We start from the raw sequence: 16,660 nt of genomic DNA on the forward strand, positions 1-16,660 counted from the left end.
GTGAAACAATTGTTAAATGTAGTATTTAAAAGTGGACAACCATCGTAATAAAACTATTAAAACTAAATTAAATATTAACTCGTTTTAAATAATAAAAAAAATGATTGTCTTGATACATATTAAACTCTCTAATTATGAATTCTAGTCATTGTTTAACAATGAAGTCTAAAAACACAAAAATACAGCAATGTTTTTTTTTTTTTTAATTTGAATTAGTTTTCTTTAAACAATTAGTTAGCATTGCATGAATACTTTAATTTGTCTTTAAACCTTTTTCAAAAAGAATTAAAAATAGTTGAATGAAATTTAGAATAGTTTAGTTTAAAAGATCTAATTTGGTTTGTTTGAACTGTAGAAAGAGTTCAGTTAAATTGAAGTGAAGTATACGTTTTTGGTTTAGAACAAGTTTTGATAGTTTCGGTCTAATCTTTCTTTTTTCCGATCCCACATTTTTTCCTACAGCAAATGACAGTAAAACACTGACATCAAAGCTTTTTAGTCACACAATATGAAATTCATCAATCCTGGCAAAATCTGTTCGGATCATGCTTGTATTTATAAAAAAGAGTAATCAATAAAGAATCTATTATCCATTGTGAAAACTATATCTCAGAACCACAAAATGTGCAAAGTAAAGTGGAAAGGAAGAAGATCACAAACACATGCAAAACAAATACTGAATTTCGAATTATTAGCTAAAAAGTATCTTGAAGAATGTCTTAGAAATCCTTCAACAGAATTCAAAATCTCATCAGATAAGAAATCCTACAACCGAATTTGAAATCCCATATCAGGTTTTGTCTTCTCCTGAACCTCGTCCTGTTCAGTATTATTCTTCCCTAGGACGCAAAAAAAATCGAACATAACCAGTCTCAGCAATTTTGTACTCGAACACAGAAGGCATCTCGCTCACAAAGCTGATGGTGACTGTATTGCACAATGGCGCAGTCTTTGTGAAAGAATTTATCAACCTCAATGAAAATGTCACGCTCACACTCTCATTCATCTCTATCACAACTGCTTCCTCAGGCTGTATCCATGGCATAAACCCATCAGTCTGCAGTTCAAATTGCTGAATGCTATCCACACATAATTTCACACCCACATGAAAGAATCTACCATAGATCACTATAAGCATGCATTCAACATAAGAAAGCAACAAAAATGTTACCTTGTCAACATCAAGATTCTGCCTGCAGATTATGGTTGAAATCCCAAGTTCTCCTTTAGTGCTAAACTTGGCAGACTTCTCGGTAATCTTAATGGTAACTACAATTAAAATGAAACACAGACACAACAAAATCAATTGCAAAGTGAAAGAATCAGCAAGAAGCATAACAAAACATGAAAAAGAAAAGCAGAGCAGTACGAACCACTGTCTCCAACATCAGCGAGTTCACTGCAAATTCTTGCAAACACAACAGAAGGCATCTTGAGAATGGCATGGTTCTCCGTCTCAAGAATGGCATGGTACTCCGCCTCGGAGATATGCAGAAGCGGCTCTTGGTCTACTACATCAATATCCTTCGTCATAAACTCAGATACCTTGTCTTGCTCTGCAACACACCAATGTTCAGAAAAGCATAAATTTTGAAGTGGAACAGAGAGAGAGAGGGAGAAGAAACTCACTGGAGCTTTCGAAGACGAAGGTGAGACAGTCCACGCCGTCAAAGGCTTTGATGGTGACGATGTCATCATCGAAGGATACACGAAAGATCCGGAACATGGAGTCGAGGCTGATGCCGATGGAGATGGTGCGGTCGCAGTGATAATAGTCGAAAGCATCGGAGGGGAGAACGGCGGCTACCATTATGGCAACATTGTTGGCTTGCAGGGAGAATCCGGTGGTGGAGAAAACCAAGTTGGCACTCTCCCCTGCCACGTTCCTTGCAACCTCTACCACCTTCTTCAGGACTGAACCTTGCACCATGCGAGCTTGCAGCAGCATCTTTCTACCCTTTCTTTCTTCTTCTTCTTCTTCTTCTCTCTCACTTTCTTTCTTTCTTGTTCCTCTTATCTATGTATCACCAATGATCTACCAACAACACAGAAGACTACAAAGAAATGCGAATGACAATGGGATGACACAAAACAATCAAGTTTGTTTTTTTACAAAATTGTATATTGAGCTCTTTCGCGCGGGTTTTGTTCGTTTATTCCGTTGCCACCACCCGTGGTTAGTTTCTTTAACTTTGTTGACCTAATTGTATTTATTTTACTAATTATCCCTCATTTTAATCTTAGGTTCTAATTGATAAATTTAGTCTATTATATTAACTTGATTAGTCTAATTTAAGTATATAAGTTATTTAATATTTGTGCTGAGTTAACCAATGAGACTCGGACACGTTTCTTAAATGGTGTGTCCTGTGTCCGTGTCAGACACACGTATCGAACACCGACATGAACACGTATCGGTAAAGTGTTTGATTCAAAAAATATTTATTATATTTTTAACAATTCTAGTATAATTCTAACACAATTTTCAAAAAGGAGGAATACATTAATTTTCTAAAAACTCAAATTTATTGTATAGATTTTTATTATGATTATAAAAATAAGAAAAAATCATTTTGAACCCCTCACGAGAAAAATCTTTATGCTAAAAAAAACTTAAACATAGTTGTATAATATATAGATCTGTGTCCTCATATCCTACATTTTAAAAATTATATGTATTTCCATATCTGTATTTGTGTTCGTGTCCGTATATTGGAGTTAACTTAATTGCACTTACAAGAATGCAATATCATAAAATCAAGGATATAATTCCATATGGCATTATAATTAACATATACTAGTATATTTCACATGTTAACAATACATAATCATAATTTTACAAATAAAAATATTTGAATAAGAAGTTCTTTTGAAAAGATAAAAGATAGTTAAGTACAATTACCTCTAGTCCTATTGTAAAATAAATAAATATATATTTCATCGTATCAATAAAAATAATGAGAATAGTTAAGTTAGATTAATAATATCCTAAATTTAAATTTTGTTTTAATAATATTTATAAAATTAAATAATTTAAGTGATAGACAACATTTAACCTATATATTTAAAGAATGTTTATTTTATTAATCTGAAGCCTAGTTTATTGGCAATACATCAATACCAAAAGATAAATACTAGTATACTTCCTATTACATAAAAAATAATAACAAAATAATAAGTCCACTTCAATGAATCAGCGATGAGATGAAACAACTCCAAACTTAGTTCCTACCACATTATAATTTATTTAACAAATTCTTCCTTAAATTCATAAATAAATATCAATTTAAAAAGTTACCTTTCAAACATAGATGAATTTATTTAACGTTCAAAACAAAGATATTTGAAGAAATTTGCAATATGATATTCACCTTTTGCAATATATTAGTGAAAAAAATATGTTTATTCTAAATTGCACTAGTATAAAATATGTAATCTACGACTCCCTATAAAAATAGTTTGTAAAGAACTGTCGTAATAAGAGAGGTAGTGACATTTTTGTAGTTTTTTTTGTAAATTTTCACTATTTTTAACCATTCTGAATCGTTGTTATATGTTTTTAATGTGAAACTCCTTCCTAGTGAATCGTCGCTATATATCTTCTTGGAAAGCTTTTTTTTTTCGCGTGGCCTCCCTATACTTTCTCACTCTCCATTCTCCATCTTCTTCCTCTCACTCCCTTCACCTTCCTCGCTCACACTTACCCTCTTTCTCTCACTCTGCATCGCACCTCCGCAGAGGGTTATGTGTGATGGGGATGTGGGTGGTGCGATGCAGAGTGAGAGAAAGAAGGGAGATGGGAGTGAGATAGTTGAAGGGAGAGAGAGGAAGAAGATGAAGTGAAGAGAGTGAGAGTGTAGGGAGCCCACGTGGAAAAAAATTTCCAGGAGGATATATAAAGACAACTCACTAGAACCATCGCAATTTCACATTAATTTAAAAACATATATAACGACGTTTCAGATGGGAAACATCGTTAAAAATAGCGAAAATTTGCAAAAAAAACTACAAAAATGTAACCACCTCTCTTATTACAAGAGTTCTTTACAAACTATCTGATCTTTATAGAGAATCATAGATTACGTATTTTGTACTAGTGAGGGTAGGGTTCTTGGAAACAAACCAGTGTCATAATTTTTGCATAGTCAATAGAAGTCATCTTCACAATGGTGTTGTAAGAAATACCATACTCAAATATCTTTCAAAGTAAGACTCTATCACCATCAGCTTCATCCCACGCTCAAATATCCTTGTCTTGCATTTTAAGAAACGAGTTCCTTTGATAACCGTGATCCACCCTACAACCACAATAAATATTAATATATACAATAGAAAACAAAAACTTTAATGAAAATACGCACAAAAAGTAAAAAGTTGCAATTTTTTTCAAAATTAACAAAATTATGAATTTCTATAAGTAACTAAAATGTTAATATTTATTGGGTTGTATGGTGGAACACGTTGTCAAATAAACATCTTAAGAAACCTTAAACACATAAATCTTTATCGTTTAATTGAGAAAGAAAAGGATAATGAAGAACAAGTGTTGAAAAGAAGTCGCACTAGGACTTTCAGAGAGGAAGGTGACGATGTTGGGGAGGGGGAGGAAGGCGGCGATGGCCGTGGGAGGAATCCATGGCTTGGAGGGAGAAGCCGTCGGTGGCAGAGCAGTTGATGTTGTCTAGGTCCCTTAGAGCGTCCACAAGAACAAATTTTGCAAAAAAAATAACAAATTTGCAGAGAAACAAGAAGAGAAATGAGAGACAAATAAATATAATGATAAATAATATATAATCATAAAAAGTGTAACAAAGAAGTTGGTAAAGTGAAGAAGAGAATGTGCATATCTAAGAAGAATGAAAGCATGAAACTTTCTTTTTCTTCTTCTTTTATGTATCATTACACACAGTTACACTTTTGGGGAAAATGGTTCATTTCTTAAATCCCACGTGTTAATGACATTGTGGAAAGAGATTTTTGGATGACGTAAGTGGTTTTTCTTAACCATTGAAGAAGAAAGGGAGAAAAATGGGATTTGAAGAAAAATGTTTGGTTGAATAACTCACGACTCCCAAACTGCAATTTTGGATTATGTTGACAAAATATTAGTTTTTAAAAATAAAGAAGAAAAATACTTTGATTTATGTTTACAATTACTTCAGAATTCATAATTCAAAATTTAAAATTCAAAATTTAAAAGTTCAAAATTTAAAACTCAAAATTTAAAGTTCAAAATTTAAAACTCAAAATTTAAAGTTCAAAATTTAAAAGTTCAAAATTTAAAACTCAAAATTTAAAAGTTCAAAATTTAAAACTCAAAATTTAAAATTCAAAAATTTAAAAATTCAAAATTTAAAATCAAAATTTAAAATCAAAATTTAAAATTCAGTTTTTAAAAATAAAGAAATCACAAAATAACAAATAGAGAGTAGTAGATTACATATTTTGTACTAGTGTGGGTAGGGTTCTTGGAAGCAAACCATTGTTATAATTCTTGCATAGTCAGCAGAAGTCATCTTCACAATGGTGAAGTAAGAAATACCATACTCAAATATCTTGTAAAGTAAAACTCTATCACCATCAGCTTCATCCCATGTTCAAATATCTTGTCTTGCGTCGTAAGAAACGAGTTCCTTTGTAACCGTGTTCCACCCTACAACCACAATAAATATTAATATATATACCAGAAAAAAAAACATTTAATGAAAATACACGAAAAACATAAAAAGTTACAATTCTTTTCAAAATTAACAAAATTATGAATTTTTATAAATAATTAAAATGTTAATATTTTATTGGTTGTATATGGAACACAATGTTCAAATAAACATTTAAAAAAAATCTTAAACACATAAATCTTTATGGTAATTGAAAAAAAAAAAAAAAATAATCAAGAACATGTGTTGAAAAGAAGTTACAATCTTTGAGGAAGGTGAAGAAGACCTTGGGGAGGAGGAGGACGGTGATGACCGTGTGGGAGGAGTCCATGGCTGGAGGGAGAGGTCGCCGGTGGCGGAGCACTTGATGTTGACATCCTCCACCTCCTTACGGCGTCGACCACCATCTTTTCTCTCTTTCTTGGTTTTCTTTTCTCTGATTCATCACTTAGGAAAAAAATATGCAACACAAACAAGTTTTGGCATGAGTTTATTTATAGCAAAATTGCAGTGTTTGGATTAGCGAATAAGAAAATTCAAAATCCAAACTAATTGCTAAACCTTTTTTTTTATAAAATAATCTTGTTATTTATAAATTTCTTTTAAAAAGCAGAAACCTGATTTTTTGAAGCAACTTAATTAATGTTATTTATTTTTTAAAAAAAAACATGTTATATTTATTCTATTTCTGCGTTTTTGCAATATTTTTTTATACAAAGCATATTCAATACATGAAGAAATGCGAAAGGATCGGGTCATAAGCATTTAGGATAAAAGAATAAAAATAAATATATAATTTTTTTTAAGTTAAAATTAATCTATATTTAAGTTAAGAAAATGTACATAAAAATTATGTATGAAAGAACATTTATAATACTGATGAAAAGCTCATTTTATTTCTTCTTCCCGAAATAACTATGGAAAAAATTCAATCAAATCCTCTATAATTTAAGAAAAAAAAAATTGGAAATAGTGTAAATGTAGAATTTATAAAGTAAATAATAAATCTTCGAAGTGTTTCGTTTGCCTCAGCATATAAGGAACATTACAATGACTTAATAAATATATAATTATTTGAATGCAAAAAACTTTAATTATAAAACTTTGATTTTGCTAATACCCATGTTACCCTTAACAAACAGATCAGCAAAAAGCAAAAACAAAGTTACAAAAGGCAAAAAGAGCCCAAAAAGGCTTTTTAACCGAAAAACAGTTTTATCAAAAACATCTAAATTGCGAATTTCGAACATTCAACTGAATATCGTAACTTTATAAAATTAATTGAACAATTAGGACGTGATATTTAATCAATTTTTTTCTCTATTCACTTTATAACTCTTAATATTATAATTTTAATTATTATTCACATTATTTAATTACAAATTATCTTTTATTATATATTTATTTTATCAAAATAATCACATGAAGAGTTTGTACATATAAGTCTCTGGCCAGTCAGGTATCAAGTCAAGTGAATCATAATGAGTGATGAATTGGCAACCGTTCATATTTTATTCATCATTTAACAATTAAAAAAATATTGTTTTATTTATATTTATTATTATTAATATTATCACATGGTATAATATTTTATTAATAACCAGGTTTTCAAGCAGTTGTTTTAAAGTATAAAACGAATGAAATAAAATATACAATTCAAATCTTTTACCGATAAATATTCAATTCATCCATAAAACTAATATTTTTACAAAAAATAAAATGATATTTTAAAAAATTCAAAAGTATATTTTACAAAACAAATCTTAAAACATACATTTGAAAATTTTAAGAAGATCAATTAAAACTTATTTAGTTAAAAAAATTAATATGATTAGTTTTGATTTATTAATCATAGATGATTTTTTTTTTAATTTTAAGAAACAATGGATGAATGAATAACTATATGTAGAACTAACAGATTTTTGTTTTTATAAAAACTACTTTTATAGTTTACAATTAATAAATTGGATGATATGAACTGTTTATTCATGGCCATGTATACTATAAGTAAAAGTGATATTTGAAATTTTTGCTATAAAAATATTTAAGAATTGTATATAATTCTTGATTAATGTGTTTAAAAATAAATATATATAATAAAAGATAAGCTTCGAAGTAAATGATATGAAAAAGAATGATGATATGTTAAGAATCATACACCAGATTATAATTGGAAAAATAATTTTTTTTAAAATAAAGTAATTTTAAAATTATATTAATTAAATTACAGTTATAAATTAATACATAATTGTTAAAGTAACATTTTCTATAAAAAAATTAAAATAATAATATTAAAAATTTAATATAATTTTATAAAAAATATAGGTTGTCATATTATTACCTATTATTATAATAAAATGAGAATGTGAGATAAGTACTAGAAGTGTGGGTTGTAGAGAAAACTTGAATGATTCACTTGTTAGCCATGCTTCTTTCACCTTTCTGTCTTTTCAAAACTCAACTTCCTAAGATTGTCAGAACTCCTCCACATGTGAATTCAAACAAACACTTCAATTAATGCACTCATGTCATTCACCACCTATATACCTTCAAATAATTTTTTCACCCTTTTTTAATATCATCCTTCACCTTCAAAGAAACCAAAACCAAATTGAATTCTAAATGAGTTCCAAACCCATTAAATTTAAATCATTTTTTAATTTAAGTTTGTTCAATTCATGATGTTATTAGATTAATTATAAATAATTCTTAAAATCTTATTTTATGTTAAGAAGAAGTTTAATTTAATTTTATAAAATATAGTTTACTCTTATTTATTTTTTACGTCGATCAAGTCAACCTAAAGTGTGAGTCAATGTTGCTTCGTTTCGTGTCAGTTTAGACCGATGAAAAGTGTATCAGTGAGTCGTTTTGTGTCGGTCACAGTCACCGTCGACCTATATGTGTAGAACTATATATTATTGATGATTCGATAACGGACGAGTGAATTGTTATGATGAATTCAAGAAGACTTTGATAGTATGGTAAGAAGTGAACTTTAAGCTAACTCAATTTTATAAGACTGACTTATAAGAAAAGGTTTACACTCACTTATATATTATAAACTATCATAATCTTTACTCAATATGAGATATCCCATATTTTATAAAATTAAACTTAAAATTAATAGTTGAATTCATAATATACGGTAAACACAATTGATTTAAGTTTAAAGTTGATTTTTAAAAGATACATTAAAGTGTAACTATTTTATGATAAATTAAAAAATATTAAATGTAAAATGTAAAGTTAATAAAAGAAAAGTATAAGTAGCCAATGAGAATGCAATGGTGGGCACGTGATATAAGACTTTGATCACGTGAATCCCAAATCATACCTAAACATCCCAATCTACAACCATTGCCTTCATTCCAAACCAAATTACTCTAATTTTGGAATGAGAAAATTACTAAAAAATAGGAATATTACTTATAATTTATAAATCAAAATTAACAATAATTTATAAACATTTTCGTCTCTAAATCTTTTTTTTTACAATAAAATCACACCATAACAATATAATATTACTATTAATACTATCTTTTAATACAATGATCCTAACCGACTTCAGAAACACTAACTAAACTTTCATGAATAAAAGTAACAATTCAAAAATTTGAAAGATAAATTACAAATGTTTTTTGAAACTATAAAATCTAATTTCAAAATTCTTAAAGACGAAATAAATATTTTAAATACTTTAACCATATATTTATTTATTATTATCACGTTATCACTACTTTAATTTTACATGTGTTATTTTATTTATCTTTCATTTACGTTAGTGTTTTCTTTATTTTATCTTTAATTGCCTTTTATTTCATGGTATCTAGATCTAGATTTATACTTACGTGCTTTTCAAAATACTTTCACTCATCTACTTTTGTGTAACAATACTTTACATTTACGTTATTTTAATTAACCCTTTGACATTTGAAAAGAAAAAGGAGAAACTATTTTATAATTTTTTATTAATAATAAAATTTATTTTAGATATTAATAATTTTTTTAATTTTTAATGTCTAATTTAGTCAATTATTTTAATCTTTAAAGTTAATTTTTATTTAATTATTTATCGTTATAGCTTCATTATCTCATGTGTTTAATATTGATAGCAATATTAACTGAATTCATTTAAAAAATAAATACTATTGATGACTCTCTAACAGTTTTATGAAAATAGAAAGGGATAAAAAAAAATGAAAGAAACATTGTTGAGCAACAGTGAAAAAGATTATGATTCTGATGCTTGATGATACTAAAATGAAGATGGAATCATTGTGATACTTAGTTTAAAGAAGAATATTGAGATCAAACTACACTTCAAAAAACATAATAAAAGCGCATTAAACACTCTTTAATGCTAATTAACTTTCCATTACTATTTCTTTTACTACACTTATTTCTCACAACCATTTTTATTTTTTAGTATAAATATTATTACACTACAATAAATAACACTTAATTTTTTTTTTAAAAAATAAACCATCGTTATATTAAATATTATTTTAAAAACTAAAATATTATTAACATTTAAAATATTTTTTATTATTAATAAAAAATTATAAAATAATTTTTAAATTTTTATCTAAATTAAATACTAAGATTTTAACTACAAATATTTTAAATTTTAAACTAATCTCTAAAAAATTAATAAAAAATAATTTAAAATATAAAATAATTAGTAACTAAAACTTTAATACTAATTTAAAAAATATTTTAGAATTTTTATTAACAATAAAATATACTAATATAATTTTTTTAATTTATAGAATTTAATTATTTTAATCTTTAAAATTAATTTTTATTTAATATTTTTTTTACTGATAAAAAAATTATTATATATGTCATTACCATTTTAATCTTTCATTAGTTTATTTTATTATTCACCTCTCATTTACATTAATTTTATAAATTCTTTAGTTTGTGGTATTTGATCAAGATTTACACTTCTCTCCATTTATTTTTTACAATTTACATTTCTACAATATTCTTGTTCACTATATTAGTTTGAATTATTTAGAATTATTACTTTTATGACAAGAAAAATAGAAAGAAACAAAAAAATGGGTAGAAAATTTATTGATAAATGGTAAGAAATTGAGAAGAAAAACTACAAAATAGGAGAGAAATAGAGAGGAAGGAGACAAATGCATGGAGATGAGATTTGAAGTGTCTTTGTGTGAGCCAAGTGACATCCTCAACGGTGCTCGTTCAACCTGCCAGCCTGTCCCTTTCTTCTCCCTCCAACCAAAGGAACGGTTCAAATTCTTCACTTCTTTACCTTATAATTCGTTCCACAACGTTGCATCTTTATCCTATGATCTTCTTCTTTCTCCTTTTTTTTTCCCATTTTTAATGTTAAATTAAACAAAATAATATCTATGATTTTTGTAGTGATATCTTCTCTCCCATAATAAGAGACTCACTCTCTCACCCATTCTCCACCACACACTCTCACTCTCTCTCATTTGCTTCACACACTCACAAAGAGAGTGATGGCTTCCATGGCTTCTATAGGGTCTCTCAATGTGCCATGCTCTTCTTCTTCTTCTTCCTCCAATGGGGGTAGGAAAATACTCCCACGCGCCCTCTCTTTCTCTGCATCACAGCTATATGGGGATAAGATTTCCACAGATTCAGTTTCAGTTGCACCCAAGAGAGTTCGTAATCCAGTTGTTGTTTCTCCCAAGGCAGTTTCTGATTCCCAAAACTCCCAGACTTGTCTTGATCCCGATGCCAGCAAAGTAAGTCTACCTCTTTCTTCACTTTTACAGCTTGAAATCAGTGAAATATGAGAAAATTTACAATCTTGTGTTTGTGGGGTGGTAGGAGAGAGAGTGTTTTGGATCAAGTTAGTTTTTTTGGATCACGGTGGTTGATCTTGATCCTGTGGTGTTTGAATTGGATGTGTTTATGATTGCGAGTGGAAATGTTTGGCTGATGATGATGATGTTTGTAGAGTGTGCTTGGCATTATACTTGGAGGTGGTGCTGGGACTCGTCTTTATCCACTGACCAAGAAGAGGGCGAAGCCTGCTGTTCCTCTTGGAGCAAACTATAGGCTGATTGATATCCCTGTTAGCAACTGCTTGAATAGCAATGTATCGAAGATCTATGTTCTCACTCAGTTCAATTCTGCGTCGTTGAATCGGCACCTTTCTCGTGCTTATGCAAGCAACATGGGGGGCTACAAAAATGAGGGTTTTGTTGAGGTTCTTGCTGCTCAGCAGAGTCCTGAGAATCCTAATTGGTTCCAGGTAATAACACTCACTGTGTTAGTGCCTTTTATGATCTTTACTGTCCCTTGATTTAATGCTTTAACAAACTTGATGAGATCATTGCAGGGCACCGCAGATGCTGTGAGGCAGTATTTATGGCTTTTTGAAGAGCACAATGTTTTGGAGTATTTGGTTCTGGCTGGTGATCATTTGTATCGAATGGATTATGAGAAATTTATCCAAGTGCATAGGGAGAGTGATGCTGATATCACTGTTGCTGCCTTGCCGATGGATGAAAATCGTGCCACTGCATTTGGTCTGATGAAGATCGATGAAGAGGGGCGTATAATTGAATTCGCCGAAAAGCCCAAAGGAGAACAGTTGAAAGCTATGAAGGTAAGCCCATATAACACGTTATGTGTTGTATTTACCTGGAAATGTTCAGGAAATCATTGATGGAACATTGCTTACAAAGGCCACTGACATTTTTCTGTGCTAGGTTGATACTACTATTTTGGGTCTTGATGACGAGAGAGCAAAGGAAATGCCTTACATTGCTAGCATGGGTATATATGTTGTTAGCAAAAATGTGATGTTAAACCTGCTACGTGAGAAGTTTCCTGCTGCAAATGACTTTGGGAGTGAAGTGATTCCTGGTGCAACTTCCATTGGATTGAGAGTATGTGTTCCTTCTTCGATCTGTTTAATGTTAAGAAGACTTGTTATTTTCATGTTTCTGTTGAGAACATTGTACATGATTGTGTATGTTCACAGGTGCAAGCTTACTTGTATGATGGCTACTGGGAAGACATTGGTACAATTGAGGCTTTCTATAATGCAAATCTGGGAATCACCAAAAAGCCTGTGCCTGACTTCAGGTGAACTATATATATAGGCCATTTAATTTTGAGAAATGTATTTAAGTGATAGTGTATTGTGGTTATGATGTTGATGTGTTATGCTTTTTGGTATATTGATTGCAGCTTCTATGATCGTTCGTCTCCAATCTACACCCAACCACGATATTTGCCTCCATCTAAGATGCTTGATGCTGATGTCACTGATAGTGTTATTGGTGAAGGATGTGTGATTAAGGTAAGTCTTTTAGAACCTTCACACTGTACTTATATGTTCCATGTATGAGATTTCTATAATTCTTAACAAAGATGTCAAATATAACTTTTTTTATAGGAAACTAACCTTGTCTTCCATATTTTGTTCCATAGAACTGCAAAATTCACCATTCTGTTGTTGGGTTGCGATCTTGCATATCAGAAGGTGCAATTATTGAAGACACGCTATTAATGGGGGCAGATTATTATGAGGTAATAATATGGTAGTATTTCCAACTTTTAACAGTGAAGGTTTCACGTATGAAAGTGCTTGTTATTCATCCATTGTAAGTTTGTTACTGCATGCTGATTGTTTCTAACTGCAAAGTTGGTTTTCTGATTGTTGTATTCCAGACTGATGCTGATAAGAGGTTTCTGGCTGCTAAAGGCAGTGTTCCAATTGGTATTGGCCGGAACTCTCATGTCAAAAGGGCAATTATCGACAAGAATGCTCGAATTGGAGAAAATGTGAAGGTGAGGCGTAGTAGCTTAGGTGATTTTGGTATTGTTTCTAATGGTGATGAATAACCTTCACAATTAAGATTTTAACTGTCTAACTCTAATCAAAGATTGAAGAAAAATGTCAAAAACACTTACAAAACTACATCTCTTTTACATATTAACATTTACAAATGGTTGATTTTGTTCAATAGTATATAATTTTATTAATGAGGGTTTTCTTTCTAATTAAACATGTCAGATTTTTAATTAGATATGTACTTTGAATCATTAATCTTATCTGATGATTGTGGTTAAATATTCTCATTTCTCACATTAGTGCAATACAGTTAAGAGTTTTCATTTGATATATACATAACATGAAAGAAAAGCACATCAACTTTTAATATATGTTATTATATTTGAATAGTAAGAGTTTTTACTTGATAGGCCTTTAATCTTGATCATGAGAATAATCATTCACACAGTTTTCATGTCATACTATGTTCTTGTGACATGTTACATGAAATGTAGTATTCTAAGACTAACTTTTGGTTCCAATGGTTAGATTCTAAACAGTGACAATGTCCAAGAAGCTGCAAGGGAAACAGATGGATATTTCATAAAAAGTGGGATTGTGACAGTGATCAAGGATGCTTTAATTCCTAGTGGAACTGTAATCTAAATCCACCCAAAATCAGATACTGTTCTGTTCCAAATGCAAAATGGTGTCTGAGGAGCTCATTATCACCGCTGGAGAGTTGATCAAGCTCTGCTTTTTCCACGCCTAGTGAAGGCTTTCTTAATGTTTCATCATATATATCTTTAGGCAGTAGCTTGTAAATAATAGCGGAAGATAATGACCCTTTTGAGCAATCATTCTGTAAAATTCATTTAGTGAATTCAATAAATGTTTTTGTATTTCGGACTAACTACTATATAGTTCAACAAAATTTTGCTTAACACTGTTTGATTAAAAAACAAAGATGGATAGATTATTGATTAAATAAATTATTTTATTTTTAGATTAGATAATTTAGTGTTTAAAAATATATTAAAAATAAAAACTAATTTATATATGATCATAAGAACTATTTCTTAGATAGCAAGTGGATCACAAAAACTTTTTATTGAGTAAATTGTTGGTTGTTAAGTTACAAATTTCAATGTATCTTTGTAGGTGCGAGTGAACTTGTTTAACTTGCGAGTTTATCATGTTTAAAACGAACAATAATGCTGGTGCAAACATGAATGGGTTAGTTCGTTCATATACTGATAAAGCAATCAACACCCTAAAATTTTGATTAAGGACTAAAAATAGGTAGGAATAAAACATGATCTTATTTTGTCTATTATAAGACTATAGTTATGACAAATCATGTAAGACAAACGTTTCATCTAATAATTAATATAAAATTATGTTATATTTTATTTAAATCTAATAAGACACATGAAAGACGCATAAGACATCAAACGATAAGGACATGATAAGGGCATAAATAAATCAATCTTGTACTTTAATAAATATTCATATGCTTATTTTATATTGTAAGGAATGTCTCTCTGCCAAATAGACTCATTCAAAGATTAAATATTAATTAATATCGAGATTTTTTTGAAAAATGAGTTAAAGCTACTTTTGTCAACTTCCTAACACAAAGTGTTTTTTAATTCGGACTCAGCTATCTAATTTGTATGGTGTGCACTTTTTTATGAATTGGTGTAAAAGACTATGATATCTAAGGAGATAAACATTGCCAACTATCAAGGATGTTGCATAGAGAATAAGAACACTAAATGCAATACTTCATGTTGACACAAGGTGGAAAGAAGAATTGAAGTTGCTCAATGAATATAACCTCAATTACTATCTTTTTCAAGCACCTATAAGCCTACCATCAACAAGAAGAAAGAGAGTAAGTAGATGATATACCATGTCAAATTGCTGCTAAAAGAAATATTCCTCAAAACTTCAGAAGAATGTTCCTAGAGTTCAAAGTAGGAATGTTGTTATCTTTATGGTCAAAAGAGATTATAAGAATAAGACTAAAAGTGTTCACTCAATCACCTAGGAGAGAGTGACTTACCTATTGTACATTTGTACACGTAAAAAAATGCAAACCTTTCCTAAAGTGAAAGAACATTTGAATTAGGAGACAAAACTTTCATCGTCAGACACATCCTCCTTAGTGATCAGACCCAATGATCAATTAATCATTGAAACATGCAACCTTTAGACTTTAGGCATGAGTGTTTGTTTGACAAATAATACTAAAAAAGGTGGTCAGAAATGACCAGTTGTCAAAAAAATACTCCTTAAACTAGGAATAACTTGGGAAAGAATAATCAATTGATCCAATTGCGCTTAACATGATGCATGAAACAAATGGGATACAATCTGACTATTGATAAACTAAATCATCGTTTGAATACTATCATTTAGATGATATTTGTGAAAAGTTTTTAAATTTAATTAAATCAAAATTCAACTATCCTTTGTTATGATTTTCCTGTTTTCTACACATACCTAACTATACATACAAGTTCTATTATTATAAATCCTTACTAATTTTATAGCACCACAAGACCTTTACATCAATTTTTTTCTTATTTAGAGAGATCTCAACAAAACTCAATAGGTAAAAGAAAATATTAAAATCTATGGCTTGGATTTTAAAAAGAATACTACAAATTAGTAACATAACTTAACATGGTAAAAGGTACACTTTAAATTAGATTATGAGAAAAATATTTAAACTTACCATGAAAATAAATTAATTATATATTTTATCATTTAACTACATTATTTTGTGAATTTTATAATTTGTACATGTTTTATTATTAAATCTTTTTATTCTCATGTGTTATAGTAATTCAATAAAATTATATCATACAAATAATATACTGTAACAAAAAGTAAAACAAAGACTATTTTTTTTTTAAATATAGCTATATAGAAATTTAATTGATTGGTAAATTATTTGAAGATTAAGATAGTTGAAAACGTGTGAAAAGAAGATTGTTTGATAAAATTTATAAATAATTATAATTCAATAGTGAAATGTGTAAACTAATAGATTTTTATATTTTATTAAATTTTATTTTCATTATTGTTCATTTTATACATTTAAAAATCTTCAAAGTTTCATCCCATAACACTTAATTGCATTTAAGGAAGGGTGAGAATAGATATTTGTCCAAATCCAGAAATAAGCATCCGAATTTAACTGTTT

At 29.3% G+C, this 16,660-nt stretch overlaps 2 protein-coding genes across 2 annotated transcripts; one reads left to right on the forward strand and one right to left on the reverse strand.

The window, feature by feature from the left end:
* Positions 1–666: 666 nt before the first annotated feature.
* Positions 667–2,042, reverse strand: LOC137826076 (DNA sliding clamp PCNA). The gene is made up of 4 exons (XM_068631920.2): positions 1,630–2,042; positions 1,374–1,556; positions 1,172–1,269; positions 667–1,030 (listed from the first exon to the last, which is right to left on the reverse strand). The coding sequence occupies exons 1-4, from the start codon at positions 1,946–1,948 to the stop codon at positions 830–832; spliced, it is 801 nt and encodes a 266-aa protein (XP_068488021.2). The 5' UTR covers positions 1,949–2,042; the 3' UTR covers positions 667–829.
* An 8,721-nt stretch (positions 2,043–10,763) lies between these two features.
* Positions 10,764–14,359, forward strand: ADG1 (ADP glucose pyrophosphorylase 1). The gene is made up of 9 exons (XM_068631786.2): positions 10,764–11,404; positions 11,620–11,916; positions 12,004–12,273; positions 12,377–12,556; positions 12,652–12,755; positions 12,861–12,972; positions 13,104–13,202; positions 13,344–13,463; positions 13,996–14,359. Exons 1-9 carry the CDS (start codon positions 11,156–11,158, stop codon positions 14,110–14,112), a joined length of 1,548 nt encoding a protein of 515 aa, XP_068487887.1. The 5' UTR covers positions 10,764–11,155; the 3' UTR covers positions 14,113–14,359.
* Positions 14,360–16,660: the final 2,301 nt, after the last annotated feature.

This window comes from Phaseolus vulgaris, chromosome 8 (genome assembly GCF_051622355.1).
Source record: "Phaseolus vulgaris cultivar YP4 chromosome 8, ASM5162235v1, whole genome shotgun sequence".
Lineage (NCBI taxonomy): Eukaryota > Viridiplantae > Streptophyta > Magnoliopsida > Fabales > Fabaceae > Phaseolus > Phaseolus vulgaris.